The 17,515-nt window shown below is 40.1% G+C and overlaps 1 protein-coding gene across 1 annotated transcript in view; it reads left to right on the top strand.

Moving 5' to 3' along the window:
- The window catches only part of sgk3 (serum/glucocorticoid regulated kinase family member 3), a 53,506-nt gene that overhangs the window by 14,830 nt on the left and 21,161 nt on the right, over positions 1 to 17,515 (top strand). Inside the window, exons 4-10 of the mRNA XM_062985614.1 lie at positions 6,225 to 6,297; positions 7,241 to 7,316; positions 9,436 to 9,511; positions 10,730 to 10,779; positions 10,902 to 10,959; positions 12,763 to 12,846; positions 16,690 to 16,821. Of these exons, the coding sequence (XP_062841684.1) occupies positions 6,225 to 6,297; positions 7,241 to 7,316; positions 9,436 to 9,511; positions 10,730 to 10,779; positions 10,902 to 10,959; positions 12,763 to 12,846; positions 16,690 to 16,821 (549 nt within the window). The remainder of the gene's footprint in view (positions 1 to 6,224; positions 6,298 to 7,240; positions 7,317 to 9,435; positions 9,512 to 10,729; positions 10,780 to 10,901; positions 10,960 to 12,762; positions 12,847 to 16,689; positions 16,822 to 17,515) is intronic.

Genomic DNA, 17,515 nt, shown 5'->3' with positions numbered 1-17,515 from the left:
GACCACAGGGCATTCCAGTAATCCATGTTCTTGGACTGCTTGTCTTCAGCAAACTGTTTGCGGGCTTTCTTGTGCGTCAGCTTCCTTCTGGGATGACGACCATGCAGACCGAGTTGATGCAGTGTGTGGCGTATGGTCTGAGCACTGACAGGCTGACCTCCCACGTCTTCAACCTCTGCAGCAATGCTGGCAGCACTCATGTGTCTATTTTTTAAAGCCAACCTCTGGATATGACGCCGAACACGTGGACTCGACTTCTTTGGTCGACCCTGGCGAAGCCTGTTCCGAGTGGAACCTGTCCTGGAAAACCGCTGTATGACCTTGGGCACCATGCTGTAGCTCAGTTTCAGGGTGTTAGCAATCTTCTTATAGCCCAGGCCATCTTTGTGGAGAGCAACAATTCTATTTCTCACATCCTCAGAGAGTTCTTTGCCATGAGGTGCCATGTTGAATATCCGGTGGCCAGTATGAGAGAATTGTACCCAAAACACCAAATTTAACAGCCCTGCTCCCCATTTACACCTGGGACCTTGACACATGACACCAGGGAGGGACAACGACACATTTGGGCACAATTTGGACATGTTCACTGTGGGGTGTACTCACTTATGTTGCCAGCTATTTAGACATTAATGGCTGTGTGTTGAGTTATTTTCAGAAGACAGTAAATCTACACTGCTATACAAGCTGTACACTGACTACTCTAAGTTATATCCAAGTTTCATGTCTATAGTGTTGTCCCATGAAAAGATATAATGAAATATTTGCAGAAATGTGAGGGGTGTACTCACTTTTGTGATACACTGTATATATATATATATATATATATATATATATATATATATATATATATATATATATATACAGTGTATCACAAAAGTGAGTACACCCCTCACATTTCTGCAAATATTTTATTATATCTTTTCATGGGACAACACTGTAGACATGAAACTTGGATATAACTTAGAGTAGTCAGTGTACAGCTTGTATAGCAGTGTAGATTTACTGTCTTCTGAAAATAACTCAACACACAGCCATTAATGTCTAAATGGCTGGCAACATAAGTGAGTACACCCCACAGTGAACATGTCCAAATTGTGCCTAAAGTGTCAATATTTTGTGTGACCACCATTATTATCACTGCCTTAACCCTCCTGGGCATGGAATTCACCAGAGCTGCACAGGTTGCTACTGGAATCCTCTTCCACTCCTCCATGATGACATCACGGAGCTGGTGGATGTTAGACACCTTGAACTCCTCCACCTTCCACTTGAGGATGCGCCACAGGTGCTCAATTGGGTTTAGTCCATCACCTTTACCTTCAGCTTCCTCAGCAAGGCAGTTGTCATCTTGGAGGTTGTGTTTGGGGTCGTTATCCTGTTGGAAAACTGCCCTGAGGCCCAGTTTTCGAAGGGAGGGGATCATGCTCTGTTTCAGAATGTCACAGTACATGTTGGAATTCATGTTTCCCTCAATGAACTGCAGCTCCCCAGTGCCAGCAACACTCATGCAGCCCAAGACCATGATGCTACCACCACCATACTTGACTGTAGGCAAGATACAGTTGTCTTGGTACTTCTCACCAGGGCGCCGCCACACATGCTGGACACCATCTGAGCCAAACAAGTTTATCTTGGTCTCGTCAGACCACAGGGCATTCCAGTAATCCATGTTCTTGGACTGCTTGTCTTCAGCAAACTGTTTGCGGGCTTTCTTGTGCGTCAGCTTCCTTCTGGGATGACGACCATGCAGACCGAGTTGATGCAGTGTGCGGCGTCTGGTCTGAGCACTGACAGGCTGACCTCCCACGTCTTCAACCTCTGCAGCAATGCTGGCAGCACTCATGTGTCTATTTTTTAAAGCCAACCTCTGGATATGACGCCGAACACGTGAACTCAACTTCTTTGGTCGACCCTGGCGAAGCCTGTTCCGAGTGGAACCTGTCCTGGAAAACCGCTGTATGACCTTGGCCACCATGCTGTAGCTCAGTTTCAGGGTGTTAGCAATCTTCTTATAGCCCAGGCCATCTTTGTGGAGAGCAACAATTCTATTTCTCACATCCTCAGAGAGTTCTTTGCCATGAGGTGCCATGTTGAATATCCAGTGGCCAGTATGAGAGAATTGTACCCAAAACACCAAATTTAACAGCCCCGCTCCCCATTTACACCTGGGACCTTGACACATGACACCAGGGAGGGACAACGACACATTTGGGCACAATTTGGACATGTTCACTGTGGGGTGTACTCACTTATGTTGCCAGCTATTTAGACATTAATGGCTGTGTGTTGAGTTATTTTCAGAAGACAGTAAATCTACACTGCTATACAAGATGTACACTGACTACTCTAAGTTAAATCCAAGTTTCATGTCTATAGTGTTGTTCCATGAAAAGATATAATGAAATATTTGCAGAAATGTGAGGGGTGTACTCACTTTCGTGATACACTGTATATATATATATATATATACAGGGGTTGGACAAAATAACTGAAACACCTGTCATTTTAGTGTGGGAGGTTTCATGGCTAAATTGGACCAGTCTGGTGGCCAATCTTCATTAATTGCACATTGCACCAGTAAGAGCAGAGTGTGAAGGTTCAATTAGCAGGGTAAGAGCACAGTTTTGCTCAAAATATTGCAATGCACACAACATTATGGGTGACATACCAGAGTTCAAAAGAGGACAAATTGTTGGTGCACGTCTTGCTGGCGCATCTGTGACCAAGACAGCAAGTCTTTGTGATGTATCAAGAGCCACGGTATCCAGGGTAATGTCAGCATACCACCAAGAAGGACAAACCACATCCAACAGGATTAACTGTGGACGCAAGAGGAAGCTGTCTGAAAGGGATGTTCGGGTGCTAACCCGGATTGTATCCAAAAAACATAAAACCACGGCTGCCCAAATCACGGCAGAATTAAATGTGCACCTCAACTCTCCTGTTTCCACCAGAACTGTCCGTCGGGAGCTCCACAGGGTCGATATACACGGCCGGGCTGCTATAGCCAAACCTTTGGTCACTCGTGCCAATGCCAAACGTCGGTTTCAATGGTGCAAGGAGCGCAAATCTTGGGCTGTGGACAATGTGAAACATGTATTGTTCTCTGATGAGTCCACCTTTACTGTTTTCCCCACATCCGGGAGAGTTACGGTGTGGAGAAGCCCCAAAGAAGCGTACCACCCAGACTGTTGCATGCCCAGAGTGAAGCATGGGGGTGGATCAGTGATGGTTTGGGCTGCCATATCATGGCATTCCCTTGGCCCAATACTTGTGCTAGATGGGTGCGTCACTGCCAAGGACTACCGAACCATTCTGGAGGGCCATGTGCATCCAATGGCGGTGCCGTGTATCAGGATGACAATGCACCAATACACACAGCAAGACTGGTGAAAGATTGGTTTGATGAACATGAAAGTGAAGTTGAACATCTCCCATGGCCTGCACAGTCACCAGATCTAAATATTATTGAGCCACTTTGGGGTGTTTTGGAGAAGCGAGTCAGGAAACGTTTTCCTCCACCAGCATCACGTAGTGACCTGGCCACTATCCTGCAAGAAGAATGGCTTAAAATCCCTCTGACCACTGTGCAGGACTTGTATATGTCATTTCCAAGACGAATTGACGCTGTATTGGCCGCAAAAGGAGGCCCTACACCATACTAATAAATTATTGTGGTCTAAAACCAGGCGTTTCAGTTATTTTGTCCAACCCCTGTATATATATACACACACATTCGGAAAGTGGACGGTGTTTTTCCAGTGTTTTCTTTACAGTTTGTAAAATTCAATAATAAAATGGCCTCAAAGAAGTTGCGGAGGAAGCACAGTGGTGAGAAAATAAAAAAATCTATTACATTTGTTGTTGTATCATTACTCCTGCCAGTAACTGTCACTGTGTATCAGACAAAGGAAATCGCTGAGTAAGGTGTTCTTTCTTTCGAGCAATTACATCTACAAAATACAACATTATTAAAATAAAGAAGGATATAATAGAAAAATATGAGTTATTGTTGTTTCTGGTAGATACATTTTATATTAAAAAGAAAAAATGTATTATGGTGTATGGTACAGCACACGTACTGTACTGAAATGTGATGTGTGTTTTATGTACAGTACTACTGTGTATTGTTGTTTATTATTGTTTATTACAGGAATATACAGGAAAATATACTTGTATTTATAACAAAAAAGACAATTTAAGACTTTAAGAGGTTAGGTAAGGGGGGTCTGGGAGGTCTGACACGGATTAATTTTATTTACTTATGGGAAAAATAGGTTTAACTAATGAACATTTTGACTTAAGAACAGCCCTTCGGAACCAATTAAATTCGTAAGTCAAAGGTCTACTGTATTTTATTTTATTTTTTAAAGAGAAATAATAAAAGGAAACTTTGTCATAGTTTGTCTTCAATTTCATTTTGTTTTAAAAAATTGGGAAAAAATCGTATCATGAACCCAGTATCGTGAATCGCATCGCATTGTGGGTAGAGTGTATCGTTACATCCCTAATCATCACACCTGATAAATTAAGGATACATGATATTCACTGCAGTATTATTTTTTTTAGGCTAAACTGCAGTGATTTTTTTTGCCTTGTTGCTCAAATCTCTGATCACTCATCGCCCTGTGTTTATACCGGCAGCGTCATCATTGTCTGTGGGCATTTGGTTGCCATGGTTTCACTAATGCCAGGCAAAAAAAGCAAATACTATGGCAGTACATTTACTGATTAGTGCTTTACTGATTATTATAAAACGGATAGTTCCGGTCCTAAAATCTGATTGGCTGAGCCGCGTTCGAAGCCGTTGTAAAATCCCCGATAAACTCACACCTATGACCACCTCACATCATTCCATATTAATACGCCACTGAAAAGAAAAATTTAATGTTATTTTCGCCCTCATGTTGCCTAGCAACACTGTTAATCGAACTATTTTGCGTCGCGGAAGAGCGCTTTATTGTAAGTTTATACACAATAAATACATTTATGAATTAAACATTGTTGTATTTATTATATTTTATGTTGACCGCCGTTTTATAAAAGCAATAAGCCACTCGAGACCGTACGTTACTGTTACGATTTTAGCACGGGGAAAGAAGTTTTAGGCACTCCGCTTCGCGTCGTGCCAAAACGTCATCCCCGTGCTAAAATCACAGTAACGTACGGCCTCTCGTGGCTTATTGCTTTAGTATACACCAATCAGCCATAACATTAAAACCACCTCCCTGTTTCTACACTCACTGTCCATTTTATCAGCTTCACTTACCTTATAGAAACACTTTGTAGTTCTACAATTACTGAAACATCCAGCCAACAGCGCCCTGTGGGCAGCGTCCTGTGACCACTGATGAAGGTCTAGAAGTTGACGAACTCAAACAGCAGCAATAGATGAGACATGATCGTCTCTGACTTTACATCTACAAGGTGGACCAACTAGGTAGGAGTGTCTAATAGAGTGGACAGTGAGTGGACGCGGTATTTAAAAACTCCAGCAGCGCTGCTGTGTCTGATCCACTCATACCAGCACAACACACACTAACACACCACCACCATGTCAGTGTCACTGCAGTGCTGAGAATGATCCACCACCCAAATAATATCTGCTCTGTAGTGGCCCTTTGGGGGGTCCTGACCATTAAAGAACAGAGTGAAAGGAGGTTAAAAAAGCATGTAGAGAAACAGATGGACTACAATCAGTAATTGTAAACTTTCAAAGGGCTTCTATATGGTAAGTGGAGCTGAGAAATTGGACAGTGTGTGTAGAAACAAGGAGGTGGTTTTAATGTTATGGCTGATCAGTGTACATGTGCTTTAGAACAGACGTCCCCAACCACCAGGCCACGGACCGGTACTGATCCGTGGGTCGTTTATTACCAGGCCGCACAGAAAGAATAAATAATTAGAGATCGCTACAAAAGCAATTACATTTCCAAAACTCTTCAGGTGTTATTGTGTCCAATCACCACTAGGTGGGAGCAGCGTCTTGTTGCAGCGAAAAAAGCTTAGGATTCACACTGATTTTCCATTCTGTAGTTGTTCTATTTTAAATCCTCCCAGTTGTATATAGCTGAAATGACAATGTCTATCTTGAACTCTTGAACTTAAATAGTTGTTGTCTTTGATGCAAATTTAAACATCGGGAACGTTTTCTGCTCATTGAATTATTTTAGCCACAGTAAATAATTTATTCTTATTATTCGTATAATTTTTTTATGCAGTTACGAAAACAGTATCCTGCTTTGAATTTGAAGATACCTGCGAAGAGAATATTTGGGGACAACTTTGACCCAGGTGATGTATAAAGCATATTCACTACAGTGGATTACATATTGAATCACACTTAGTGCTGGGCGGTGTATATAAACGATATATATTCGATATTATTTTTTACACGATACTGAAAATGACCATATTCTTTATATCGAGTATGCCTAGGATACACAGGTTACCATCTGAGAATGTTTAAAACAGAGCACAAAAGCACTGTGCTACATGCTCTCTTTCACACATGAGCGATAAAAACAAGTCCGAAACGACTCTTTTCAAACGAATTATTTATTGAAATCGAATCGGTGAGTTGTGCTCTTATCTATGGTAAAGATTTATTCATTTTGCTCACTCTATTTCATTATGGTGTCGTGCATTAACAACTCCAAGGATCAGTGCGCATGTGTTTCAAGGATTCAGTCATGGTTCAAGGCTTGAAAAACAGCTGTATAAACATACAGCTGTATAAGTGACAGCTTAGTTAACGAATTACCAGTTTCATCTTTTTACCGCGAAAGCCGAGAGGATAAATTCTCTGTTGGATATGTGTATATACTGTATGTACAGTATATACAGTATATACAGGTGTACAGTACAATGAAATTCTTTCTTCGCATATCCCAGCTTGTTTGATAGCTGGGGTCAGAGCGCAGGGTCAGTCATCGTACGGCGCCCCTGGAGCAGACAGGGTTAAGGGCCTTGCTCAAGGACCCAACAGTGGCTGTATAGCAGAGCCTGGATTTGAACCGCCAATCTTCCTGTTGGTAACCCAAAGCTCTACCCACTAGGCTACCACTGTCCCTAAAATGATATAAATGATCTATATCTAACAATATTCACATTAGTACATTTACTGATTGTAAGAAAATGTCTCAAACTTTATAATGTATTTCTAGAATCTCTTAATTTATTGTTAGATTGGTAATTTGTGTTTTTACTAACTGAACCTTTTTTTCATCCACATCAGAGTTTATAAAGCAAAGAAAAACAGGCTTACATGAGTTCATTCAGAAGATCGTGTCCCATCCACAGCTCAGCAGCCAGTGAGTTCATTTCAATACACTTCACAAGCATTAATATTCATGAACAAGCTTGGTGTCAATTCCACCAGATTTATGCTAATTTGACTTTGACGATTCAGCCATGTATTAACAAACAGAAATACAACACACAGCAGAATGTTTAAGGAGACCCAGCAAAAATAAAAAATGTTATCAAATGTTATCAAAAATTAAAAATCATTAATGTGTATGATGGCCGCTAAAAATTATTGATGTTTAATTTTCTTGTGAATTTGTACCATTGAAGGGTTTCAGCATATAAAATACATTAAAAATATAATAGACTATGAGATCCTGACAAAACACAAAGAGAAAAGAGATTATGCAACACATTTATGATGTAAAAAGTGACTGCCACCCTAAACTTAATAAACTAAACAAAAAGTTTTCCTCTGATTTCTTCTATTTTTGCTAATTTGTCACATTTAAATCTTCCAACTTCCAATTTCAATTAATATAAAACCAGCATGAATAAACACAAAATGATGATTTGATTAAACACTCCTTTTACTGAAGATAAAAATGTATTCAAAACCTATATCACCCCATGTGAAAAAGTAATTGCCCCCTATACCTAACAGCAGTAATCAAACATATGCATAACTAGCGATGAGTCTTTTAAATTGCTGTTGTAGGTTTTGACCCCCCAGTTAACGGAAAGCATACTTACGAATTTTATTTTTATGTTTATTTCAGTTGTCCTTGCTTCACACTATACACGATCAGCCATAACATTAAAACCACCTCCTTGTTTCTACACTCACTGTCCATTTTATCAGCTCCACCATATAGAAGCACTTTGTAGTTCTACAATTACTGACTGCAGTCCATCTGTTTCTTTACATACTTTTTTAACCTGCTTTCACCCTGTTCTTCAATGGTCAGGACCCGCGACAGGACCACCACAGAGTAGGTATTATTTAGGTGGTGGATCATTCTCAGCACTGCAGTGACACTGACATGGTGGTGGTGTGTTAGTGTGTGTTGTGCTGGTATGAGTGGATCAGACACAGCAGTGCTGCTGGAGTTTTTAAATAGTGTCCACTCACTGTCCACTCTATTAGACACTCCTACCTAGTTGGTCCACCTTGTAGATGTAAAGTCAGAGACGATCGCTCATCTATTGCTGCTGTCTGAGTCATCTTCTAGACCTTCATTAGTGGTCGGGCGCTGTTGGCTGGATGTTTTTGGTTGGTGGACTATTCTCAGTTCAGCAGGGACAGTGATGTGTTTTAAAAATTCATCAGCGCTGCTGAGTCTTATCCACTCATACCAGCACAACACACACTAACACACCACCACCATGTCAGTGTCACTACAGTGCTGAGAATGATCCACCACCTAAATAATACCTGCTCTTTAGTGATCCTGTGGGGGTCCTGACCATGAAAGATGGACTACAGTCAGTAATTGTAGAACTACAAAGTGCTTCTATATGGTAAGTGGAGCTGATAAAATGGACAATGATTATAGAAACAAGGAGGTGGTTTTAATGTTATGGCTGATCTGTGTATATCATTCATGTGAAAACGTACTTGCCTCCTAAACCTAGTAACAGCAACAACTGCAATCAAACATATGCAGTAAATTGTGATGAGTATTTTACATCGCTGTGGAAGAATTTTGACTCACTCTTGTTTTTCTTTGCAGAAATGTCTTGGTTTTACTTTTCATATATAAAAAAAAATAACAACAAATGGCCTAGAGTAAAAAAAAACTTAAAGTTTGCCTAAGAACTGTATTTTTGTGTTTATTTCAGTTGTCTTTGCTTCACACTGTATATTGTTTATAGATCTGAAACTGTAGTAGTGAAAAAACTGCATAAATATTACAAATATAAAATAGGCTTTTTTCATATTGCTGTAGTCCACTGGTATGTATGTTGATTACTGTATGTCATGTTATGTCACTGGTATGTATGTTATTCACTGGGTGTCTACCTACTTCTGAATACATACTATGTCTACAAATAACACTTTTTTATTTCCTAAATTGATGCAAAATTTATTTTCATTGTTGGTTAACTAATATTACTCCTAAAAGTAGTGACTAAAAGTATTGTAAAGCTAATATGTTATTACTCTTCTGTTTAATCATGTAGCCCTGATGTCCGAGATTTTCTTCAGATGGACAAATCAAAAAACTTCTCAGATGCCTCAGATGATGAAGATGAGAGGGTTTGTCACACATCAAGTCATTTCTCTGTATAAAGAACTAATGAAAAGTTTATAAAAAGTAGTTTGAGTTTTGACTGCTGGGTTCAGTGTCTGATCTTGGATGATAAAATTTTTCATCACCTGAGCACCCAGATGGGGCATCGGGATAGTCCGCTAGCATACCAGCACCGGGATTCTGAACTACTCGGTTCGAAACTCGCCGTTGCCGCCGGTCGGCTGGGCGCCATCTAGCGGGCATAATTGGTAGTGCCTGCAGCAGACACGGTTTTGCTAGGGTGGGATGACCGGACTATGTGGGTGGGCTCTTCAAACGCTGTGTAAGGACCCTGATCGGCAGATAGAGAGGCGCCTGTGCAGAGTGAAAAAGGGTTCCGCTAAGGGCTGCACGCGAGTCGTCGGAGGCATGAGCAGCAATATACCCAGCTCAACTGCAATCAGGGATCCACCAGCAGCGGAAAACAAATTGACTACGCTAAATTATGGAGAAATGGGAGAAAATGCATAAATAAAATAGAAAACATTTTTTATCATGAAATCAGGAACCACTAAATTGTGGCTTAAAGCTGGTATTATTTTGACTGGCAGCATAGTATATTAATAAACTCTCTGATCTGATTATGCAATTGTTTGCTTCTTCTATCAATAAAAACTGCCTTTGGCATCCACACTACACTAGTGAAAGATAAAATAAAAAATATGCTTTGGTTTGGCCTTTGGTTGCTCAGATTCAGCTGATCTGGTTTCAACAATAGTTGTGGGCAGCACTGTCGCCTCACAGCAAGAAGGTCCTGGGTTTGATCCCCAGGTAGGCAGTCTGGGTCCTTTCTGTGTGGAGTCCGCGTGGGTTTCATCCGGGTGCTCCAGTTTCCTCCCACAGTCCAAAGACATGCAAGTGATGTGAATTGGAGACATTGAATTGTCCATGACTGTGTTTGATATTACACTTGTGAGCTAACGAATCCTGTGTAACCAGTAACTAACTGCCCTGTCATGAATGTAACCAAAGTGTGTAAAACATGACGTTAAAATATAATAAATAAATAAATAAATACTATGAAGTTTAGAAAATCTTGTGCTGGAGCACTACTCCATGTTAATGCACATGGTTTTGGAATAGGATGCCCACAAAGCTTATGGTCAGGTGTCCACTTTTATGTTGCCACATAATGTATATTGTTTATAGTAAAGTTTAAGCTAAACTGTTGTTTATCTTTGCAGAATAACTCTACATCCAGAAATATCAACCTCGGACCATCTGCAAATCCCCAGTATGTGCAGTTTTCATATTGGTGTTCTTTATATTCTAATGTGTGCATTGTAACCTAAGGCTAAGAAATAATATGGATTTATTTATTAGAAAATAATTTTAATATTATTTATGTTTTTTCAGTGCAAAACCCACTGACTTTGATTTTCTAAAAGTGATCGGAAAAGGGAGTTTTGGAAAGGTATGTTTTTTTTAAATGTAATGCATTGCTTTAATAATAAAATTTTATTATGGGTTAAAGATCAAGCATAGCCAATCATGTCTGTGTAGATGCCTGGCCGGTTGAACCCAGATCTTAGTGCTAGTGGGCCAGCATAATAGACCGCTGTGGCACCTGAGCTCAAAATAATTAAAATAATAATTACTCCTTTAAAAACAAATAGCATCAGTAATGGTAATGAAATATAAAACTAATAAATGTCAATTGGTAGTGACAAATACACGTCCATTGTCATGCAGACTTATGCAAAGAATTAAAGTTTTAAAAAAGTTCATACTTTTAGAAAACGAACTAACATGCCATTTTTCTGATAATGTTGATGCACAGTTTACATACCTACACTGATTAGGCATAACATTATTGACCATCTTTCTAATATTGTGTTGGTCCCCCTTTTTCTGCCAAAACAGCCCTGCAACTGTGATGCACTGTGTATTCTGACACCTTTCTATCAGAACCAGCATTAACTTCTTCAGCAGTTTGAGCTACAGTAGCTCGTCTGTTGGATCGGACCACACTGGCCAGCCTTCGCTCCCCGCGTGCATCAGTGAGCCTTGGCCGCCCATGACCCTGTCGCCGGTTTACCACTGTTCCTTCCTTGGACCACTTTTGATAGATACTGACCACTGCAGACCGGGAACACCCCAAAAGAGCTGCAGTTTTGAAGATGCTCTGACCCAGTCAGATCTAGCCATCACAATTTGGCCCTTGTCAAACTCGCTCAAATCCTTACGCTTGCCTATGATTCTCGCTTCTAACACATCAACTTTGAGGATAAAATGTTCACTTGCTGACAAATACATCCCACCCACTAACAGGTGCCGTGATGAAGAGATAATCAGTGTTATTCACTTCACCTGTCAGTGGTCATAATGTTATGCCTTGTCAGTGTATGTAAAGCACTTGTTTTAGTAAAACTGCATTTGGGATTCTGCCACAAAAATGACTTATTTTTTTATTCTAGACTGCCTAACTTTGAAACAGTTACAGTAATTTATAATAGATTTATGTATTAAACAATTAAAACTTTAAAATGTGATCATTTATGCCAAATAATTCAGATATTCTAGTAGTGTTCATTTAACAAAACGGTTACCAATACCAACCGCTGCATTTAAGTGCTGTTATTAACGATTATGTGGGGGATGGTGATTTTTTGAAGTACGTGAGTGACCACCATTGACTATGTATGATATTTACATATTTGTACTATAAAAGTCATATTTAGGATGAGAACAACACACACAACAATGTATGGAAGGTCATTTAAGGGCATTTTCAATTATTATAATGTTTTATTAAGTGATTTTGGTTATTATTTATAAACAATATTAACCCCACATTAGCATGGATTTACTTTCACATTAAATTGCACTTTCTCGGATCGAAACTCAGCTCCGCCATCCAGCTGATCTAATATAAATAAATAATTGTATTCAGCTGATGATGCTGGAGCTATAGTAGTACTTATTTCAGCATATTTCACCTTTAAGATGCATTATTCTATCAATCAGACAAATGTTAGGCTTAAAGGCAAGTGCTTTTGTTTTTACAGTGGATTTTAAGGTAATGTGTGTTTACCACTTCACTACATGAATTGTGATAGTATCAGTTCTGTAGGTAATGAAACCTTTTTTCCCCAAGTAAACCGAGTATGTGGTTAGAAGCTAATATGAATGGGATTTCCCACTGAGAAATGAGAGCTATACATTTTTGCACTCATACAGTGCTATTAACCAACTACTACTTTTCTCACACCAACAGGTTCTACTTGCAAAGAGGAAACGAGATGGGAAGTGTTACGCAATCAAAGTCCTGCAGAAAAAGATCATTTTAAAAAGAAGAGAGGTAAACATCTAACACCTAAAGTTATTTTTATACTATTGTATTCATGCTTATAAGACTGAGTATCTCATCTCATCATTGGCTCTAAATGATTATCTGCAATTTCCTTCGGGATCCATAGAGTGTCATCTTAAATATTAAATCTGTTGTCTCTTCTCTCACTAACACATCCCTCTCTATTGCTGGTATCCCTGTTAAGTATTCTTCCCAGGCACGTAATCTTGAGGTTCTGTTCGACCCTCTCCAGTCATTTGAGCCACATATAGGTTCACTGGCTAAGTCTGCCTTCTTCCAGCTTTGAAATGTCGCTCGACTGTGTCTGTTTCTGTCTTTCAAAGCTGCTGAGACCCTGGGACATGCCTTTGTTACTTCCAAACTAGACTACTGCAATTCTCTCCTCTATGGGCTTCCCTCAAAATCCCTCTGACCCCTGCAGATTGTTCACGAGTTGAGCATATCACCCCGGTTTTAGAAGGACTCCATTGGCTCCCAGTCAATAAGCGTATTCAATACAAAATTTAGTGCTCACTTTTAAGGCACTTCGTGGTCTGGCCCAGAGATGTTCATAAGTCACAAAATACAAGTCGAGTCACGAGTCTTTAGGCTAGAGTCCGAGTCAAGTCACGAGTCAATATAATATACACAAAACATATAATGCAAGTGTAGCGTAGAAACAAACAAATAATATGTAAGTTCAGATAAAAAACAACATCAGATTAGCGACTGTATTTTGCCGTTTTACTTAGTGCCATTACTTTCCTAGGTACCAGTTAAAAGCTTAAACTGATGTTTTGTTTTCATTGCAAATTACGGCACAGCGGCCAAAATCCCAAACACAGCAAAAAAATCCATAATACTGCTTACCTTAGCTTATGTTCTTCCAGATGCTATTAAATTTATAACCGTGTGTCCCATTAGGAATAGAATCTGTTATTTTGTAAATGTGCTTATAATTAAAAACCTCCAAACTTTTCCCGGTTGTGAAGGAAAACATGAACTCGTTATAAAGCCAATCAAGCGTTTCATTGACAAACATCTGTGTGACGCTGCAAACTTAATACATGCAAATAACAGCATTTCTTACTAACAATTACAATCAGAAGGTCTGATTGGTTCAGAAAGCGGTTCTTAAAATCATTAGCGCCAATTCTGTAGGCACGTTCCATTCACATTATCTGATACTGTGAAGTGCACTACGTAGGGTATTCCACCATTTTAAGTAGGGAGCGACGCTTCATGCAGTTGGTTTGTGGACAGTCATGGCTAAGACAGAGGGGCTCACTAAGGACCTGCGGCTGCGCATTGTGGCTGCTCACAAGTCAGGAAAGGGCTATAAGGCCGTATCTAAATGTTTTCAAGTTTCCAGTGGCTACAGTGCAAAGTATTATTAAAAAGTACAAGACGTTCCGCACTGTGGAAAATCTCAGAGGACGTGGTCGGAAGCCAAAATTGACACCTGTGCCGGCCAGGAGGATAGTGAGAGAGGTGAAAAAGAATCCAAGGATCACCACCAAGGCCATCCTGGTGAATCTGGGCTCTGCTGGTGGCAACGTCTCAAGGCAGACAGTACAACAGACACTGCACACTGCTGGGTTCCACTGACGCTGACCAAGGAGGACGCCACTTCTCCAGAAAAGGCACACAAAAGCTCGCTTGGCCTTTGCAAATGCTCATCTGGACAAAGAAGAAGACTTCTGGTCTTCTGTTTTATGGTCAGATGAAACAAAAATTGAATTGTTTGGCCACAATGATGTATCCTTCATTTGGCGTAAAAAAGGAGAAGCCTTCAACCCTAAGAACACCCCCCCACTGTCAAACAAGGTGGTGGGAACCTAATGATTTGGGGGTGTTTTTCAGCCAATGGACCAGGGAACCTAATCACAGTAAACGGCACCATGAAAAAAGAGCAATACATCAAGATTCTCAACAACAACATCAGGCAGTCTGCAGAGAAACTTGGCCTTGGGCACCAGTGGACATTTCAGCACGACAACGACCCAAAACACACAGCAAAAGTGGTGAAGAAATGGTTAGCGGACAAAAACATTAACGTTTTGCAGTGGCTCAGCCGGAGTCCTGACTTGAATCCAGTTGAGAATCTGTGGAGGGAGCTAAAGATCAGGGTGATGGCAAGGAGACCCTCCAACCTGAAAGAGTTGGAGCTCATCGCTAAAGATGAATGGGCAAAAATACCAGTGGAGACATGCAAAATGCTGGTCAGCAATTATAGGAAGCGTTTGATTGCTGTAATAGCCAATAACGGCTTTTCTATTGATTATTGAGAAGGGTATGTATAATTGTGGACATGCCACTTTTTGTTCAAATGTAAATAAAAGCTGAGAAATATTTTTTTCCCACAATGATGCCTCTTGTACATCGCCTTTTCTTCGGGGAGACGTCTATGTCATTTCGGGTCCAAAAAAAAAAAATTGCTGGTTGAATAAAAGTAACTTTAAGTCAAAATTTGGCAGGGGTATGAATAATTTTGGGCTTTACTGTACGCACACACACACACACACATACAGTATATTTAAGCAATAAAACACGAGAGGGAGTGTGTTATCGCGAATAACATCACGGCTGTGATTCGGTCGCAGGCACGAGCCGAAGGCGAAGCCCTGAATTTCATAATAAATATGCTTTAATATTGACAATACCTTCCGCCAAAAGTTTAACACTACAAAGCAGACATCCCAAGTTGCAAAAACTCATTTCAGGGAGGTAAGAACAACAAGAATAAAAAGGCAAGAACCTCCGAAGGGAAAAAAAGAAATAAAAAACCTCTCGCACACACCAAAGGATATGGGTGATAACAGAACTCTTAGGAGCTGCTAACTGGACTATTAAGCTAACTGTTCGCGTTACAAACACATTAAAGTTCCCTACATAGTGCACTAGATTGTGTATCAGATCATGCATTTATGTTCCTTACATAGTGCACTAGATAGTGAATTAGACAATTGATTTATGTTCCCTACATAGTGCACTAGATTGTGTATCAGATCACGGATATATGTACCCTACATAGTGCAGTAGATTGTGAATTAGACAATTGATTTATGTTCCCTACACAGTGCGCTAGATTGTGTATCAGATAACGGATTTAATACGCGATCGGGGAATAAAGTCTGTGTCGCCTTGCGTGCGCGTTTGTGTGCATGAAGCTTGTCGTTAATGGCAACGCGTCAGCGGAGTAATACAGTTGTGGTGTGAAAAGGCCGTGCTGTTATCACGAATATCAGCACGGCTAGAACGCTTCTCAACCAATCAGATTGTAAGGTCGGAACTAACTGTTGTATAAATATATATATATATACAGTATATAAATACAGTATAATTGTCACATGTAACTAATGTTAATTTAGCTAAGTAATTTTTTACGAGTCAAATCCGAGTCATTTGAAATGAGTCCGAGTCGAGTCTGAAGTCGCTGTGCGTGCGACTTACGTGCCATCTCTGGTCTGGCCCCCTTGTATCTGGCTAATCTTCTACACCGCTATGTCCCTGCTCGTAGGTTAAGGTCGTTGGATGCTGGTCTCCTGGTTAGCTCCAAGGTTTAGGTTGACCCCTACACTGTGGAACTCTCTTCCTCTCCCTCTTTGTCTCCCTTCCTCTCTCTCTGAGTTTAAATCTCTTCTAAAAACGTTCTTGTTTACCCAGCACTTTCACTCATTTTGTTCTGTATCTGTTTGATCTTGTTTGTGATTATGATTCCTATGTAAAGCATCCTTGGATACTATGAAAGGCGCTGCTATATAAGTTGAATTTATTATTTTTATTATTATTAAATGTCATTAACCATACAATCATTTTCTGTTTTTTTATATCTGTAAACACTGATAACAGCAAAAACATATCATGGCTGAGCGCAATGTGCTGCTGAAGAACATCAAGCACCCATTTCTAGTAGGATTGCACTACTCCTTTCAGACGAAAGATAAATTGTATTTTGTCCTGGATTTCATCAATGGGGGAGAAGTGAGTATTTCTTTCCTTGTAAATAATGTACAACCCCAAATCAGAAAAAGTTGGGACAGTATGGAAAATGCACATAAAATAAAAATGCAGTGCTCCTTACATTACTTTGACTTTTATTTGATTGCAGACAGTTTAAACCCAAGATATTTCATGTTTTGTCTGGTCAACTTCATTTCATTTGTTAATATACGTCCATTCCTGCATTTCAGGCCTGCAACACGTTCGAAAAAAAGTTGGGACGGGGGCAATTTAGGGCTAGTAATGAGGTAAAAAAACTAAATAATGATGTGATTTCAAACAGGTGATGTCAACAGGTGATTGTAATCATGGTTTGGTACAAAAGCAGCATCCAGGAAAGGCTGAGTCTGTGATTAGCAAAGATGATCAGAGGATCCAGTTTGTCCACAAATGTGTGAGAAAATGATTGAAATGTTTAAAAACAATGAACCTCAAAGATAGATTGGAAGGGATTCATGTATTCGTTCCTCTACAGTGCATAATATCATTAAACGATTCAAGGAATCAGGAGGAATTTCAGTGCGTAAAGGCCAAGAGCGCAAGCTAAGGCTGGACGCCTGTGATCTTCGATCCCTCAGACGGCACTGCATCAAGAACCGCCACTCAACAATAGCTGATATAACCACATGGGTGAGGGATTACTTTGGCAAACCTTTGTCAAGCACTACAATACAGA

This window comes from Trichomycterus rosablanca, chromosome 23 (genome assembly GCF_030014385.1).
Source record: "Trichomycterus rosablanca isolate fTriRos1 chromosome 23, fTriRos1.hap1, whole genome shotgun sequence".
Taxonomy (NCBI): Eukaryota; Metazoa; Chordata; class Actinopteri; order Siluriformes; family Trichomycteridae; genus Trichomycterus; species Trichomycterus rosablanca.
Note: the sequence above shows the minus strand (reverse complement) of the source record. Positions and strands in the feature narration are given on the sequence as shown.